Source organism: Athene cunicularia (genome assembly GCF_003259725.1).
Source record: "Athene cunicularia isolate RWA chromosome 1 unlocalized genomic scaffold, athCun1 chr1_part2, whole genome shotgun sequence".
Taxonomy (NCBI): domain Eukaryota; kingdom Metazoa; phylum Chordata; class Aves; order Strigiformes; family Strigidae; genus Athene; species Athene cunicularia.
In genome coordinates, this window is record NW_020799092.1 from 39738102 (window position 1) to 39756918 (window position 18817).

The following is an 18817-nucleotide window of genomic DNA, read 5'->3' on the forward strand; positions in this document are numbered from 1 at the left end:
GCAATGTGCAGAAGAAAGACAAACTCACACCAGTTTGTTGAATGGGGGGCATTGTCAAGATCAAACGCTGCCACACTGTGTGCCAGCTCCCAATTTATTCCCACCTGTTTACATAGGTCTGTTTTTACTTCGACATCCTACTGACCTTCAGGTTTTATCGTTTACTGCTCACACGCTCACCAAGCATTCTGCAGGCGGTGTTCCGGCCTGCTCGCAACACGGTGTTCTGTAATGTTGCCTCAGTTTCCCACAATCATTCTTCTAACCTCAAGGTCAGTTTACATTTTGCTAACCACCAGTTCTTAATTCCTACACACCAGGAGGATGCAACGACCCATGAAGGTGTACTTGCACTTTGATTCCGATCTCAGATATATTCATGTCACAAGCTATTTTAATACAGCAAACAAAGTGTCTTTCATTGTTGTATGTAAAGAAACACTTTCATTAATGTTCCTTCCATTCATTGGATGGCCTATGGCCTCACTTTTAAGAAACAATGACCAGCAAGCAAGAAGGAGACACATTAGGAAGGAAAACACAACACTGACTGCAGCCTGTAAGTTTATTTGCTGCATTGTGCATGCTGCCATTCTGAGTTCCATCTCTGCCTGCCCCATCAATCATTCCTTTTGTTCACCTAGCGAAGGGGATATTTTTTTAACGTGTGAATGATGCCCAGTCCTCAGGCTTGTGCAATGCCTGCTGAGTTGAATGGAAGAAAACAATATGAATTAGTAGCGAGAATGTTCTGTGCCATGTCCAACAATGAATTTATCAGAAAGGCAATTTTCCCTCCACACTTAGGAATGCCTGTGTTTCCACTAACAGTGGTGCACCTCTTATCAATTTCTTTCACATTCAAGAACATCATAATTCTGACCTGGCCAATTTTTATACCAGGGGAAAACAAAAACCTTTGAAAATTCCTAGCTGATTCCCTATCAAAAAGCAGAAACGTCTGTAGTTGTAACACATTCTCTATCAGAGTCCCTCAGAAGGAAAGGCAACACTTCATTCATTCAGCATCTGCTTTCTCTCCATGAATTAATTTAAAGAACATGTTGTGCATGGGTTTCCAGTGGCTGAGCCAGGCTTTGGTCATTGTGAAATCTACTTTGCCATTACTGCTGTAAGAGTGTTGGCCTCACACACCAGCAGTGGGCCATACCGATGCACAGAATGAGCAAGACCCTGCTGTGTTCAGCATGCGATGCCTTGACATTACTTCCTTTCTTATTATCCAGGTTTTAAATGGTCTGTTGGGTTATTCAGAAGGCTTTCTTTAGGAGTTCTATGACGTGAGATCATCATGTTCAGCCTAAGAGCTCGCTGAATTATTTGGGTACTTCTAAAATATCAACTTATTCCGGTGCAACAGAAGAATACAGCAAATGCTAGAGGTGTTCAATGTAAAATATGAATACGTCTATTTAAGTTGGAGCTGTTAAGCCCCCAAATCAAACTGCTTATCTTCTAGTCAGTGTTTATTTGCTGAAAAATGATGCAGCTGATCTCAGCCTGGGGGCCTATTTTGGAAGTTCACTCTCTGGGTCACGGCTCTGCTTTGAAGACAGGGCCCATGTGCATGAACTAAAAGAAGTAAGCACTCTTGCAAGTACACTAGCATGCTCTGCCCCCACTTCCCATATGGCACTGCTTGGTTGTGCTAAGCAGCAGGCTGTGAGTAGGAGGCAGCTTTAGGCTGCTTGGCCAGCGCATGCTGCTCAATCAATTGTTCTTCATCCTCCCCAGATGAATGGCAGTGGGCCAGATGGAAGCATGCTTTGGGACAGAGCTGGCTCCTCAACATCAGTGGACCACTCTGAGTACTATATTTACTTCTGTTTGAAGAATTTGTCATGCTATATAATTAGGACTACATCTATTTAACAGGCAAAATTAACCTAAATATAGCCAGACATGATTTACTGGATGCCACTTTGATTTATGGAGGAAAAGTTGGTAAAGACCTGTTCTTCTGGCTCAGTTGCTTAAAAAGAGGTAAGATCATCCTCTCACCATCCTCTAAATAGGACTTTATCGGGTATCTGATATTCTCATGCTTGAAGGTTATTTTGCTATTTATATTTATTATTCAGCATTTTATAAAGAGTAAATACCTTTGCTTAAAAAGTAAACAATTAAATATTCCCAATGGGGTTTGACATGTATACCTCATTGATATGAACTGCTGTTCCTGTTGTAGGTTATTCGTAGCCACTAACTTCAGTGGGTTTAGCTCTCCATATAATCAGTAGATACAGGTAAATGTCTCAGGACTGTGATTCAAATCAATTAATTTAGGGAATACTTGCATATTTCCTAGACACCACTCATTAGGAACCTGGAGACTCTGGTCTTGAATAATAAATTCAAAATCTGGTCTGTTAATCAAGAGAATGAAAGAAACATCCTTGACAATGGAAGACAAGACCTTCGGTATAGAAAACCAGACATGTAAGAAAATGAGTAGGATCTGTATCTTCATATCATCCTAACAGTACATTAGGTTACAATAAAAGTAATAAATTAGTTATTTTACAGAAAAAGTATTTTTTAAAATGGAGGAAAAAGAAACTCAGAAAGCATGCAAAGCAAGCTCCTGTGTCTTCTTGGGAGTGACTGAGGAAGAGACAGGAATGCAAATAAGCCCAGTCTTTGTGGCTCACAGCTGTTGCTTCCCTATTTTCAGGGTTCTGGTCTGATATAAATCTAAGTTAGAGTTTTGCGGAAAATCCTGCATAACACAAACACTCATCTATAACACTGTATCTTCATAAACTTATGTTTTTTTCACATTTTTGGGGAAGTTTTATGCACCCTGCACAGTGGCCTTCTGAGGCAGATGAAAACGAAGGATGATTGGTCAAGCCTGAGGTTGAATTATTTTACAAATGGGACTCAAGTCAATTCATTCTGACTGCCACAGTATACTTATTGGGCTTGTTTTCTAAGAAAGACTTGTCCCCATTGTTTCTGACTAATTTTCTACACTGTAATGGTTCTACAGCACATGCTGTCTTTCTGAGTGTGAATTAGGATGTCTCACTGCATTGTGGATTAGCCATGGTGAGCATTAATGTCATCGTGGGCTGAAGATGCCAACAAATGGGAACTGGCATGCTGAAACCAAGACAGGTGGTACCATAGAATAAATACACTCGCTATTCTCTAGGCTTTCAACTAGGAAAATAAACAAGCACATGAGCAAACATTGCAGAAGAAAAGACCACTGCCAGAAAGAGAGCTCTTGTCCCTCAAAAAGATCCTTTTGGATTATTTCTGGCAATAAAGGCTTGGATTCCTTTGAGTGAAATCCAGCCTCTCTGGATGTCAGCGGGGATTTGACTGAGTTTATTCTGGCTATTGTCTTCATGCTGCCAGGTCAACACACATTACTTTGGAATATTTCAAGGCACCTAACATTAAAAAGCTTGTTCCTTCAGTATTATTTCTAAGTGAGGGCAAGGGTGTTTACTTTTCAACAGCTAAAATCATAAGGTGAAATAGTCTAAGAAAACCATTATATGTTGAAGCTTGGTTAGGTGCAATTGCAGCTCCCAATATCATATTTATAATGCCACCTATACACTTTATAATTCACTGCTATTAATACATGAACATTAATCAGAGTATTCTGATGAAGTTAGTACATAACCCTGATGTAAAAGGAAGGCCTATGTAAAGGAAAAACAAACATACAGAGAAGTCAGGTGGCTGCCACAGTAAGTCAGCAGCAGAGCCAAGAATATACTTCTCATAGTGCAGGGTGTAGTACATATACCTGATACCAGTTCTCCTATTTCACCTAACAGACACATTCATTGTAAGCTCAAAAATCTTTCACTAGTGGCAGTGTTTTAGCCTGATGCAATGAGAAAGGACTGAGCTATTAAATCTCCTTCTCCTTAAATGTTTTGTGACTTAATAAAATGTTCAGACCACCACCACAATTATTCTCCAAGCAACAGGGCTAAAATTTAGTAATTTTTCAGTGCCACTGAAAATAAGTGTCATGACTGAAATGATTATGTCTATTCCTTTCCTCGGACCACAGGCTGAGCTTAAGCAAGAATTCTGCTTTCCCAATGCGTTAAATTCAGACCCAATAAACAGCAGCTATTATAGTGTCTCTAGAGACGGGTGTTGGGGCTTTTTTTTTTTCCCCCCCTAGAGAAACAAGTAGAAGCATTAGCCAGGGGTACTAGGGGCATTAGTAGAGACTGGAGAGTTATAAAGATGAAAACTGTGATGGGAAGATCTCATAAAAACACTAGTGCTAGTTGTCATACAGTTGCACCAACAGAAATCTGGAGTAAGACCACTTAAGAGTTTAGTATGGAACACTAAAAACTTAAAGCGTGGGCACTGTACTGAGATGATGCGATAGCCCACAGCAAGTTTCATGAGGTACCAAACATTTTATCCACACTTAGAAACTAAGACATTAAAAACACACAATGCTTTTGTCTACTTTTGGTATGGTGACATCTATACAAAAAAGGAAATAAAATTAGCAAGTTATTTTTACATGCCTATTAATTTTAAACTTGAGCTTTCTAGTACAGTTTGACTTAATATTTTAACTACAGAAAGAATGTCAACCTCTTTTCTTTCACCCTCCTCTAGTCTCCCCCCAGATATACACCCAACCAAAAAAAATATCCAATCAATTTAGTTCAGCCTCTTGATATGTGTTTCAAAGCTACTACATAGAAATCTCAGCTGAGGAGCCAGAGCTGTCAGAAGAGTGTATGTATCAGAGCTTTAGACTAGGTGCGTCCAAATAGCAAAATAAACCTACCGCAAGTGACAATCCAGAACAGTCATGAGACATAACATAGACAAGGAGGACATAGAAGGAAGAAATAAAAATTAAAACATCCACACACAAACAGTAGTAAAACCCATGGAGAAATGACCTTTTTACAGCAGTACATTCATTAACAATTTGCCTCCCCTAGAAGGCATCTAATCCTCCCAGTGGCCCTTGGTGGAGTTGTATACTCTACCTGAAAAAGTAAGTACTGCCTGCAATGGAAATGGGTTTCAAGACTGAAAACCTAACCTTATTTTCAACTCATCTTTCACTTCACCTCAACTACATTTGCTCATAATTGCTATTATTTCACACACAATTTCTCATTTGAAGTTGTGTTCAGAGAAGTGGACATTTTGAAGCATAAATAGTCCAAGACAAAATTTTATTCCACTTTCTGTAATACCTAGCTATCATGTGTCACTGTTGAGCTGACTCAGTCTCTATGTCAAAAGGATCTTTAACAATGTCAAGCTATATGGCTCTATAATGATTTGGCACGGATGTGCAGGTCAGCATGAGTACATGTAGGTCAGAAGCTCTCTTTGACAAGCCAGACTAAGATGGAAATTATATTTCAAGAAGCTGATACTTCTAATTTAGCAAATGCTACTACCTTTCAAGTTTTGTGTGCTTAGAAAACCAGGATCTTGCAAGATGCCAAGTGCCTATCAGCTGCTATTATGCACTCTCAGCTCAAGGCAGAAAGTAATTAGCACTTACAGGTTCAGGCCTAACAATGACTGAACTAAGTTTTTGGGTTTTTTTTGACAACATTTCAGATCTTTGGTACTGTATGTTACCCTTTATAAGGTCATTAGATTTACATCTTGACCCTCAATTATTTTTTTTAACATTAAGATTTGCTTCTTTAAAGAGCTAAAAGGCATTCTTGTTATTCCCTTTTCTGTTTTATGCCAGAGCCTCTGAAGTGGTTCAATTCTCTTAACTGAAATATTTTACGTTTAGCATTTCATTGAGTTCAGCTAGGTCTATTAAAATTTGCACTGCTAATTCAAGATTAAACTGTTAAACATAAAATTGTTAAAAATAAAACTTTTAAAAAATACAGCTAAAATGACACAAATTAGGAATTAAGTTGGTAAAAGTTACTGAATGTGAAGGACTTAAAATCTGTACACTGTCAGACTGCTAGGTATGAATTTAAGGGGCTAATTTAAGTATCCTATTTTTGAAATCTCAGACAGTGAAGAGGAAGTTTGGCTGGAGAGTTGGCGATCCATTCACTTTATTAAAGGTCTGACATTTACATCAACTGAGAATCTATCCTCCCTAGGTTTAACTATGCAAAACAAAACATACTGGTTAAATTCCAGAATGTTTGGTCAAAGGCATATTTAAATAACTATACAGAATATTTTGAACGGAATAATCTTAAAATACCTATCTGTGCAACATTTGAAAGTTTGAGCTCTCTTTGTAGACGAAAGATGCATGATTCATCCTTTTTTTTTTTTTTCCCATGAAAAAGAGAAATTAAACTCAATATTAATTAGATAACGTAATTTTGCATTTAAAATATTTATTTTCCCAGAATTCATGGTCATTTATCCAGGTCCTAATGAATATAATCAAAAACACTTAATAATATATTGTAAATACAACAATGGCCTTACATGATATGGAACAAATTCCACATAAATATCAATCAACAAATTGCACATTATTTGTCCTACAACAAAGTATTAAATTTGTTATCAATGGTAGAACATAACAAACACCTCAAGGATTTTTTCCACAAGCATAATCAAACAGTTTTTCCAAATTATTTTTTGTCCAATGGGAGGAATTGGCAAACAGTAGCCCAGGGTAACCCAACAACTGATGATCTGATTTTCCATGCATTGCTGATGGGGAAATATCTCACAATTACTTAATATTAATAGCCCAGAATAAAGTCTATAAATCAAATACAAGGAATCTACAAATGCTAAAACAAAGTGCTTAAAGAAAAGGGGTTTGTTTCATATTCATCTTATGGAGAAAACAAAAATCAGCATAAAATCTTTTTCAAGGAAGAACTCAAAATTTCTGCTCTATTATTTTTTGAGCTTGGCCTCACTGATCTTCCTAGCCTTGGAATAGCTGCATCTCCATTAGTGATTTTGTGTACTGATGAGGTTGTTTTCAGGTGTGAATGTGTCTTGCATTGGTGTCACGCACTCCCATACACCAGTGGGACACATGAATATCTTCTCTCCAGCTGGAACCAAGGCTGAAGCTGTACACCAGGTCACTATCTAAACAGCTCCTCTTGCAATGTGGATGCAAGGGTCTCCAGCCATTTGCTCTTTGTGCCTGTGCAAGACTATGTTAGTTGTGGTAATGCAATCAGGGATGGCTACAGAGAAATTTGCTTTGTATTGCCTACTAGCATGTAGACATGAATACACCTAGGATGGGCAACTGGTATGAACTTCATTAGCTGTAAGTATGCAATGGGTACTTATGGTCTGAGAACCAAAACAGATTGTGTGAGATCAAGCCTCACTCTTTCCTTTGTCACTCACAATGATGGCAGTGTGTACAGTGGTCACCATAGAATGCTGCTACATATAGCTTGAAAGTAATGAATTTTGCCAAGGTTTACTTTATTGGTGTAGACTAGAAGAGTTAGCTACTGTCTAATTAATTAACATTTTATTAGTGGCTACTGCAATTGAGTAGCATGAAAAGGAATAAAACAACTGGATCTTCAGTTATTTTCTTTCCATACCATCTACTGAGCAAGAACAACAAAAACTGTCCTCTTGTCTGATAATGGAAACTGGAAATAGCTCTGATAGGTGTGCACCTTTGAAGCCTATCCATTATTTTCTTAACCTTATCTGAGCTCCTTTCAGACTCCACTCATGTAACCCAGTTGCAGCTAGACATCAGACTTGCAAGTAAGGCTCCTTCAGCCACTCTCCTGACTTTGCTCTTCCCCTGTTACAATCTTATGTGCCTGAAGCACACTAACCTATAACAGGACTCTTAAGACTGTCTGATGAGCCACGCTGGTGGTGGCTCTTATCACTGTACAGTGATATCTCACCAGTTGTTCTGGACTGCTCCATGGATCTCTTAGCTACTGCGCTCTAGGCTTCTCTTCTTGCATCTTGTTCCCAATCATCTAGCCCTAGTCTTCAGGTTCCCAGCTTTGGCTTGTACTTCTAATAAACCTGCCTTCAGTCCAGCTTCTACATTAGATCCCAACTTCTGGAAAAAAATGTTCAGTCCTGACCATACTTTTATCCTCCCTCTTTGGCTTGATAAGTGCTTCTGTACGGCTCTGGCTCAACCTTACCAGGGCTCTTGGGAGCACAGACTTGACCATACAATATCCTTACAGTTATTGGCTCCTACTGAAGCAAAGCAATTCTCTAAATTTCTTCAGCACTTTCTGTTATAGCCCTTTGTCTTCTTAGTTTAGGAAATCTACCAATGCAGTGAGGACACATGGATACTTCACATTTATTTCCCTGTTCTTCTGCTTATTCTCTACAGTTTGCTCCAGGAAGGACAGTACTAAAACCCTGTTAAAAAAAGCTTTATTTTCTTTCAGGAACATATTATCAAGTCTATGGACCTGAGAATTAGGTCCTGCAACCTTCTGCTTCTGTTGCATAAAGCAGATCTGAAGGACCAGTTTTTCTGCCCTTATGAAAACGATGCCGCTCAAAAGGCATTATGCTCATCTTTTCCTCCAAGTTATTCAGTTGACTTAGAGCTACAAATATGGCCTGTTAACTTTAACCTCCTCTTCTCTAGTACAAAACTAATTCTCCCCACATCATTGTGTTGAATGTCCCTGTACTCTTCCTTTTTGGTTCTCCCTTGTTTCTGTACTTCTATTTTTTTTGTTTTATATTATATTTATATTTTTTCTTTTATATTGTTGTTTCTTCTTCTGCTTTTGTTTAAAAAGAGATTTAGAGTTCAGAGCTACTTTTGTTTATCATGTAAACTCAGAAATACTGCTAGAAAGATATACAAACACTGTACTAGGTCCTGGTCAAAGTCCTGAAAAAAGACAGTGAAAACTGTGCACATTTGCTTCATTTTTGGGGCAACCAAGATACTCTTGCCCCTTCCAGAAGAGTCATTAAATGTCTGCTCTTTTTTTTTTTAAAAAAAAAAAAGCAGAGCAGAGAAATTGGCTGACTGCTTTATCAGTGATGTCACATCCAGATTCATCTTTTGTGATACCACTGAGAAGATGCTGCCAATCAGTCCCCTCTTCAGAGCCACTACTGAGGCAACTAGCAGAACTTTTGCTAGACACAAACAGAATCCTTCATATGCAACCCAAGAGTTCAAGAAAATGAGAGGTACTTTACCTGGTCTTTCATGGTTTTCCCTAAATCTTTAACATCTTTCATGTTAATAGCATTCTTCCCTCCCTTCTCCTTTCCCTTCTTCTTGTTCTTCTTTTTGAACAAGCATTTCTTACAGAGACAAAAGCAGCAGGTAAGGATTAATAGGACTGCAACTATGGCTATGGCTATTAAGGCCCAAGGTGGCACTGGAAGAGAAAAAGAAACACACACAAAAAGAAGGTAGTAAACTGTTAGTAGGGTTAAATTTAGAAACAAGCACATTTCTCTCACAGCTAAGGCTTTTTCAATGAAAATGCCTTGCACAAATACCTAAAATCCTTTCTAAAATATCCTGTCATCATTTGTGTTATTTCTTCCAACTAAGCATTTGCACACACAACACCAATTTATATATCTATAAATATATCTATGCACATGCCTCGTGACACATATCGAACTCACTTCATCTATATTTATTAATCCACCATCTGAAAACAATATGTCCAAAATATTTACACTGTGCAAATCTGTAAAATGTTCAGCAAATTTAGGCAATTATTTGCTTCTTTCTTTAATCATCTCCTCAACCCACCTGGCATTGTGGCTGAATCGGGTGGAACTGACTGGGAATTTCCCTTTTCCAGAACAGCATCCAATCCAAGCAGTCAGTTTTAATGAACAGCCCTTCCTTCTCCTCTGCCCACTGCTGTACTTGACAGGCTCACAGACTCCTCTCAACAGATGCAGGTCAAGGTCACCAATAAAGATATAACAAGGACAAAGGACTGTCCAATCCAAGGGCATTTGCCCTGTTCGTCATCGTGCCCTAACACTAGCAAAGTTTCAGGGCATATTTCAGCTATATTCTCACCTATACTTTCCTATAAAGAAAAAGATATGGTTCCCTTTATTCATTCAGTCCAGTATGCTGGACATGGCTGAAGCATGAATAAATAACAGAGAACACGATTAGTATGATAAAATGGTCTTGTTAAAGATCAGAATTTTTGGAAAAAAGGAATTAGGAAGACACTTAAACACAAGTACTCCAGAAAGGAATTATCTTCACAGAAATCAGCTTTAATGACCACTGATCCCCACATTTAACCAGAACACCGACAAAATTTGAAATCTTGTAAACTGTCATTTTCTAAAAGTCTCAAAATGCACTCAGACTACAGGTCTGCGAGATACTCTCTCGGTGCATTACCTAAATGTCTCTAATATGATGAAGAGCAAAACCGAAGAGTGAATCAAATCTGACATGTTGACGTCAGTGAATCACAAAAGAGAATGGACAGTATAAATAGAGAAAATTATTTGCTTAAAGGAGCTAAGCAGAGTGTGAAGCATGGTCACAGGAACTTCCACTACAAATTACCAGTTCAGGAAGAGGACAGAGCACTTATACTTTCCTTACTCTAAATTTAATGACCATTTTTTCTAATTTTTCTTCAAATGTGCTTGGTCACAAATACAAAAATAATGCAGAAGAATAGCAAAACAATAATTTCTGTAATACTTTTGTGCCTCTAAACGTTCATTAAATGCTACTGCTATAAAAGGGAAGCAATACCATATGTAGTACAAATGAGAACTGATTACTAAACAAATGAATGTCAAAATATAAACAGTGAAAAGATTAACAGCTGTTCAAGGCATGTATTTTATGAAGTCAGCAGCATCAATCCTGAAGCTAAAGTTGCATTAGATCTGCATTTATCACAACTTAAAATCTGTATTTCATGCATTAACGATTTCATTTTGTCTTCAGATTTGGTGTGGTAACACTTTATAGCACAACTGACTCACCTACAAATTTTTGTAATTTCTTCATCCAGCACTCACAAATGTAAACCCATCACCTTTCACAGGCAATCTGTGCTCTTCTCAAACTCTGAACTTCATATGTGTACTTACTGTGTTAGACATATAGCATTTGAAATGGTATTTACATAACACTATACTTTATATATGAATTAACGTACAGGAGCTATGTCAATATGAAATGAACGCTGTCCCCAAACTTATCAGCTATTTGTTTTGCTGCCTTGTCAGCAGTGCTTGAAGCATGATGCCAGCGAATATGGGGAGCAGCAAGAATATGGAATGAGGTTCTGCCAGCACAATGGTACCGTTGGAGGAAAGAGAGGAAGAACACATCAAATGCGGGTAAGCTGGGAGAACCAAGGAACTGAGGAGACAGGGAATGTGGGCGTTAACAGGATATGTACATATACATCCTACAGATCACAAAGTCTGTGTAGGTAGTGAAGACAGATTCCTTTGTGCTGAAACTGTTGTGTAAAGTGGTATTCTGGCACTGCTACCTCAGTTCTCTCGAACATGAAAAATGTAGGATGCCTTGGGGAGCATTTGAAAGACTTGCAGATACCTCAGCTTCTTTGTATAATGCATTGTCTGCTCTCATCTGTTTGTAATTTAATTTCACCCAATAGCTCTTGTGATGCAATTAAACGATCATCAAATTAATACCTGAGACACCAAGAATTATGCAGAATTCCATACTTACCTCTCCAAAGAAAATATGCTTCCTTTTTTATTAAACAAAGCATAAGTAAAGGAAAAAGTTTGAGGTAACCCAAAACCTGGACATTTCCAAAACAACTTCAAGTCTGAAAAAGCAAAGAGGAATAGATTTTTTTCCCCAGTAAAAGTGTACTATCTCCGTCAAGGAGATGGCTCATCTGAACACTGCTGTTGACAGAGATTGCCCGATCAGTGGATGTAAATGTTAGATTTAAGATAAGTGAAACATACAGTTATCACTGGCTTTGAAGCAATGTTTGTTTCCTTTCAAAAGCATTATTTAAATAATTTTAAATGTTATCCATTTACATAATATGGACAAGATTTTCCAAGATTACTAAGACTGAGAGTTTTCATATCTGTGCTCCCCAATTCATGACACTGCCAGAGGAGCTTGAATTCTAGAAAAAGGTAAGTTCTTAAAAATGAGTTTTCTATAAAGTCATCTCAATGTGGAACAGACAACAATGAAATGACTGAAGTCACTTGTCACTTTGGACAAATGAAGTACACAGACTAATTTTTCAGCCTTTTTACCAACTGTGAATAATATCTATAAAAACGCTAATGACAGTATAGGAACTTTTTGGTTTTGCACAGTGGCTCACTTTGGAGATTCACTTGTTTAATTCCAGTTGGTCTTTACCCACACTTAAGCAAGATTTTCAAAGAATTTCATTTCTTTGGTGTTTAAATGGACAACAAAGGGAATCTACATTTTGAAGACTACCTCCACCTATATTAAATCAGTTTGATCACGTTCAGTAGCACAGTCTGAAACCTCAGGAGGTCTTTGTACATGATCCACTGAACAAAAACCTCTGTGGAAGATGAAGCAGGATGGGTGACATAAAAAACACAGATCCTGACCAAATGACTGAGATGTCAAGGAGCCAGAAGCTTCCTGTATGACTTGTCTTACCCAGTGCCTGCACAAGGGGGTGCTTTGAAACAAGCAATACTTACCTATGTGATCAAGGAAAAGCAATTGGTTTAAGGATAATTGATCTGCATGTAAACTTTCTGGTATTTCAGTGCTAGTTTCTTTGTTCAGCTCCCGTGGGCAAATACAGAATACTTACTTTGAAGAAGCTGTCATGAATCACTACGTGATCTGGTGATTTTACAAGGCTCTTAAAGACAAATCTATAGGAGGGGATCTGCTGAATAGCATAGTTAGTAAATAAGGTCTTGAAATAGTCTTATTGATCCAATCTAAACAGGGTATGCTCTAGGACTTTACTCAGAAATACAGGAATGAAGTCTACCTGTAAAAGGAGAGTGTGGAGAAAATGAAACGCATGGCTTACTCTTGAGCAATATCAGGGCACCAGAGAGTAACTCTAGGGTTGTGTTGATATTGAGGTATTTTGGGTACTGATTTTGCATCCTTCACTCATGCTGAACATTAGTCAGACATGGATGCAGCTAAAGGAGTTGTGAGCTCTCTCACCCCTCTCTGTGGCTTCCTTCCAAGGCCAGGTTGGATGGAGCTTTGAGCAACCTGGTCTAGTGGAAGGTGTCCCTGCCCATGGCAGGGGGGTTAGAACTAGATGGAACTTCAAGGTCCCTTCCAACCCAAACCATTGTATCATTCTATGATTCCACTAATGCCAGACAGGGTTGTGTGCATACCATGAATCATTTGATGCATTACTATAATTTCACAAATACAGCAGCTGTGATGCATGTACATTATCATTTTAGTTTGGGCTTAGGAGTGCATTTATGAGGCATATCTCCAGATCATATCCATATACCATGCTTGGACCCAGGTATGCAGTGATCTGGAAAGGCACAATGGACCAAAGGGATATACACTCGCAGAGCTCACCTAATGATGCTCCAACTGCAAAAGGCACTTGGCCCATGGGAGCAAACCTAAATCGAAGCATTACCCCAACAAAGTTTGCAGTGTGAGGCTGGGTCCTCAGGACTGACTGCTTCACTCCACTGATTAGCTTCTACTGCACTGCACTAAATATAGCTTGTGTGCCAGGCTGTCATTAAATCTTGTTCCACTGAATATGCTGGATTCAGAGGAAAGGATGTATTACTGAGTTATTCAATTTAAGAGCTACAAATGATGTCCTTTATATAAAAGGATATCCTTACTTGGCCTTACACAAAACGCTTGGAGAGGTACAGGCCTTGGGTCTAAAACTGACATTCCCGTTAGATGATCTAAAATTATCAAATGCCTTGGAGGACATTTGACTCCAGAGGAAAGACAGCAAGAGGGAAGTTACAAAAGCATCAAAGTGCTACAGTCTGTAAAAGAGAATAAAATGTTTCATCCTAATAATTTTCTTCCCTTTATGTCTGCAGTGTTAGAGGAAACTTTATTAACTTAGAACCCAAAGAGAGAGAAGGTCAAGGAAGAGCTGAAAAGAGAAGCTGAATTAAGAAGTGAAGACTTCCATATCAAAAATGCTGTCCACCGACAACTCCCAATTAAGCAATTAAACAGCCCCATTTAAACTGTGACAGCACAAGACTATCAGATGATAGCAGCTTCCATATTATTCTGCAAAGGAGGCCCATGGCATGTCAGAATTGATAAATATTAATAATCCATGTTTCAGAGGGGGCATGATACTTAACAGGAAGTCGCAACTGCCAAATAGTTGTATGCAAAGCACACTGCATTAATCTAAAGCTCTGGTAGCCTGAATGTGAGAGTACTGCTAGTTTTCATTTACTAAACCATAGTTTTGTTTTAGCTTTTTGCACTTACAGCTTCTAATCAGGAAGCAAACTCCATATACTTTCTGTATAGAAACTCCCCAGGGGTCATGTTCTGGGAATCAATTTGACTTTCATTAGAAGTTGCTTAAAGAAAAAGAAAATGTACTGAGACCAAGGACCCAGATAATAGATACCACTATTCACAGGAGAAGGAATACAAGGGTGATCAATGCAAAGAAAAGAAAATGCTGATACATGGTAAAATGACTTGTAAAAGAAGAAGATAAAAACCGCAAATACATACTTACAAATACCGATGACTTAAATACTAGCCTTCAGGCTTATACAGCTACATTTCAACTCCAAACACTATTATGTATGATCTCTTTCTTTAATAGAATGTTTGCAAAATATTATTTTCACTTTCTTACATTTACTACAGATTTTTAAGTGGTTTTTAATGAATGCTCTCATGCTGACATTTCCCCTCCATTTTTTGAGCATGTGCAATTTCATAAGACTATGTCTATGAATAGATAATGAAAGTTACTGAAACTTAACTAAGAGATGTGTGTTTTGACAGTGAAATTTCCCCACATGCAACAGTCTGTGAAAGTGCACTGATCAGATGGGCTTCACACATTGAATATAATCCTGCCTATAGATCCTTTGTTAGACATTCATCATGCAAAATTATGCAAATTTCATATGACTGAACATTTCAGTCTTTGTGAATAAACTGACATTGAATTTAGCAGTAATCTGAGATATGGCTGCAAGTTTAGCTGAGGTGCTTAGGCTGCTTGAAAATCTGATGTGCCTACTATATGCTCCCAAAGCTGGGAGTCAAAATGCGTAAAATGACTAAAATATTTAGCTGAAGGCAAACCCATAGCTACTGTTGGAATTTTCAGGTCATTTGTGTTTATTATTGCTGGTATTAATTCACCTTTTAGGGCATGTGATATGTCCTCTGTCATGGTAAAACACATCTACCCGACAGTGTATCTTCCTTCTGCAGAACAGAACTACTTCTGTCTCTGTTCTGCTTGCTCTCTCTCTCCTTATTTCCAACGTGTTCTGCTTCCTCTCTTCCCCAGCTCCTCACTGCTCTGTCTCATCAGCTTCTCTGGCCCTTGTCTCTCAAGACACATAGGGGAGAAAGCAAGGCAGGGGAGTCTCAAGGTAAGAAGGGATGGTGAGGCAGCCTGAGCGAGGAAGTGAAGCTGATGAGATGTCTCCTTCAAGGAAGTACCTCAGAGAGATTGCAAAGACTTTCAAGCTCAAATGTCAGGTTTCATCTGTATAATTACTAAAATGAAAATAGCTCCTCTGTTAACCTGCCCCCCCCCCAAATGAAACAAAGTATGAGCAAAATAGAGTTAACATAGCTCTCGCCTCTGCCAGCTGTGTTACTGCCAGTTGGGGCTGCTCTCTTGGGCTCCTTTTCAGCTGAAACACTGTTGCTCAGCCTCGTTGGTGGCCACATGCCTCCTTTGCAAGGTCCCTCCTGTGGTCTCTGGCACCTGGCTGCCCTTCCCAGAAGTGCTGTGCTTCTGTGGGGCTGCTGGCTCTCCTCTCATCCTCCCATAGCCCCCAACCCTCCTGCCTGCTCCTGCCTCCCCTTTCCAACAGCAAATACAGTCGATTCTTCCATTGCCCTCTATGAAAGAATGATATTCCCCCAATTGGCATGCAATGGCCCAGAGGAGGAACCAGCAGCAAAGCTCCCTGCTGCACGGGGTGTCCCCTGCGAATGAACTGCAGTGCTGGACAGCATGACAAATAAAACAGCCTCCCCTTTCCGGCAAAAGTGACCTCTATGTCACTTACTACAGAAAGCAGTGTAGGGAAAGGAAAGACTTTTGTGGAAGATGCTTTCTCATCAAGTAGATAATATTTTTAGACTGATGCTTCCTATCAGTTGATGTATCTGCTGCCACAAAGCTTTTAAAGTAAAATAAATTAATTCAAGCTCTAGATAATTGCCAGAGAAAGCACTGGACACACTGAGCAGCTGGGGACGATGAAGAAAGCTGAAGCCTCCAGCCAGACTTGGAAGCCAGACAGGTTTGCTGAAGGCTTTCCAAAAACTGTAGGTACCAACATCAGATGAGGCCAGATGCTTTCCTGAGAAGGGACAAAACAACCCATGGGGCTAATATTCAACTCTGGTGAACAAACCTGTAGAGCCTTGAGATCATATTTTGTGGTTAAAATGTTCCACTTTTCCTGTGATATATACAAGACATTGCACTTCAAACTTCAATTGATAGTCTGAAGGAAAAAACAAACAATAAAGTTGTGCAATTCCTTCTGACTTAGAACTGGAATTTTCAAAGGGTCAAAATACTCATGTCGTATCAATCCTGGGACTCAGAAATCGAGAGAATAAGACTCAAAAGTAATGTAAGTGATGGGGAAAAAATAAATTATGCCTATAGATATTTGATTTTCTTAGCTGATTTCATTCATCATATGCAATGAACACTGGTTTTGTTTTATCTTCCTTCTCAGTTTTTGAACACTTGGAAACGTAACTTGTGTCACATTTTCAACATTTGCCCTGCAAATATGAGGGCCAGGGTTGTATTTCGATTTTTCAAAACAATAATCACACTTCTTGCATACCAGAGTTAGTCATGCATAGTACATTTGAAGTTTCAAGTTCCAAAATAAGGTAAAAATTCCATTTCCAAGGAAGGAAAATCTCATTAGGCATTTTATTAATAAAATATTACGCAGGGGTAAAGTCCTTTAAAAAAAGGAACTGGTTTGTTATTTCTGACAAGATGAACTTATAGAAACTATGTCTGTGTATAAGCCAATGGTCTGTTAACATATGCAAACTCAACACAGCAGGTGATCACATGACAGCTTAGGGTTTAAAGAAGAACAGCTACTCTTAAAAGAATTAACAACCAATGGAATAAATACACTAAGTTCCCACTGAAAGTAATAACCAGTTTTATTTCTTACTGAGATTTAATATTCATTTAGAATGTCTCAAATAAAAATAGCTCATATGTAGCACTTTTCATCAGTAGATCACAAAGTGTCTTATAAAGGAGGTAGGTTATAACATCTGAACTGCAGACATTAATACATACAGAATAAAATTACTTTGGTTAGCATCATATAGAAGACACTGGGAGCATTGGTCTACATTACTGACTGGTGTGGTGCACAGGGAACAACACGGACTTCATTTGCTGTGAACATGTTTCCCGGACCACAAGTCCCTGCCATGTCTTTGCTAGCAGCAAAGTTCATGTCAGCTCCAGGTCCTAGGCACGCACCCTGTAACTGCAAGGAGCCAAGTGCTGGGGGATGTCATGCGCATGCCGCAAGCAAATGCACCAGACAGCAAGACCGGGGTGCAGTGTCAACCTCGGATCCCACCAGAGGAAGCACCTCAAATGCCAGCCTAGGGTGCATGCACACTGCATGACTCCCTGTACTACAGAGACAACTCAAACTTACACCCAGAAGGAACCCCTCCAGCACACTAAATTACTATCATCAAGCTCCCTATGTGACACCACAGCCAAGCATACGTCAGGGGTGCCCCAGGTCCCAACACCAGGCCCCTCAAAGCTGTAATCTTTCAAACATATCTCACTGGCACTTTGGCTACTGCAGTGCCAGGAGTCTCAGCCCTTAGGGCACCTCCTTCACTCTGTGTCTTCCCAAGCAGCAGGTCAGAGGACCACTTCCAGATTTTTTGCATGGCTGTTTCATACAACAGTTATGCTGCTAAAAAGAAGGACCGAAATACAACACTTCCTACCCTGGTGTGGAACAGTTACTATCAGCAGGGTAATTAGTGTTCCATGGAAAGTGTAATGATATGCCATGCTTTGAAAATGTTCCAAGCTTGCAGTGTTTGGGATCTTGATTTTGTTTATTAGTATGGATCTGTAGCATAAACAGAGACTGAAGTCTCATTTGTCATGTGCTACTGTGGTGTGTTGACCCTGTCTGGATGCCAGGTGCTCACCAAAGCCACTCCTCTTCCTTTGCTGAACAGAGGAGAGGAAATCTAACAAAAGCCTTGTGGCAAGGTAAGGACGGGGAGAGATCACTCACCCATTACTGTTACAGGCAAGACAGAATTGACCTGGGGAAATTAGTTTAAATTATTACCCATCGAATCAGAGTAGGATAATAAAAAAATTAGATGAAATCTTGAAACATCTTCCGCCTGCCCCTCCTTTCTTCCTTGGCTCAACTTCACTCCCAAGTTTCCCTACCTCTTCTCTGTCAGTGGTGCAGGGGGATGGGGAATGAGGGTTGTGGTCAGTTCATCACACATTGTCTCTGCCACTTCTCAGGGGGAGGATTCCTCACACTCTTCCCCTGCCTCCAATGTGGGTCTCCCATGGGGTCACAAGTCCTGCCAGCAAACCTGCAACAGTGTGGGCCCTTTTCTCCA

The 18817-nt window shown here is 39.3% G+C and overlaps 1 protein-coding gene across 6 annotated transcripts in view; it reads right to left on the reverse strand.

The window, feature by feature from the left end:
* SYT1 (synaptotagmin 1) overlaps window positions 1-18817 on the reverse strand; it is a 277485-nt gene that overhangs the window by 86643 nt on the left and 172025 nt on the right. For 5 of the 6 annotated variants that reach the window (XM_026865087.1, XM_026865070.1, XM_026865078.1 and 2 more), the window contains one exon: window positions 9166-9350. In XM_026865087.1, coding sequence (XP_026720888.1) covers window positions 9166-9350 — 185 coding nt within the window. Of the gene's footprint in view, window positions 1-9165; window positions 9351-9736; window positions 9851-18817 lie in introns of those variants that run through there. The other variant, XM_026865102.1, reaches the window with a different exon arrangement.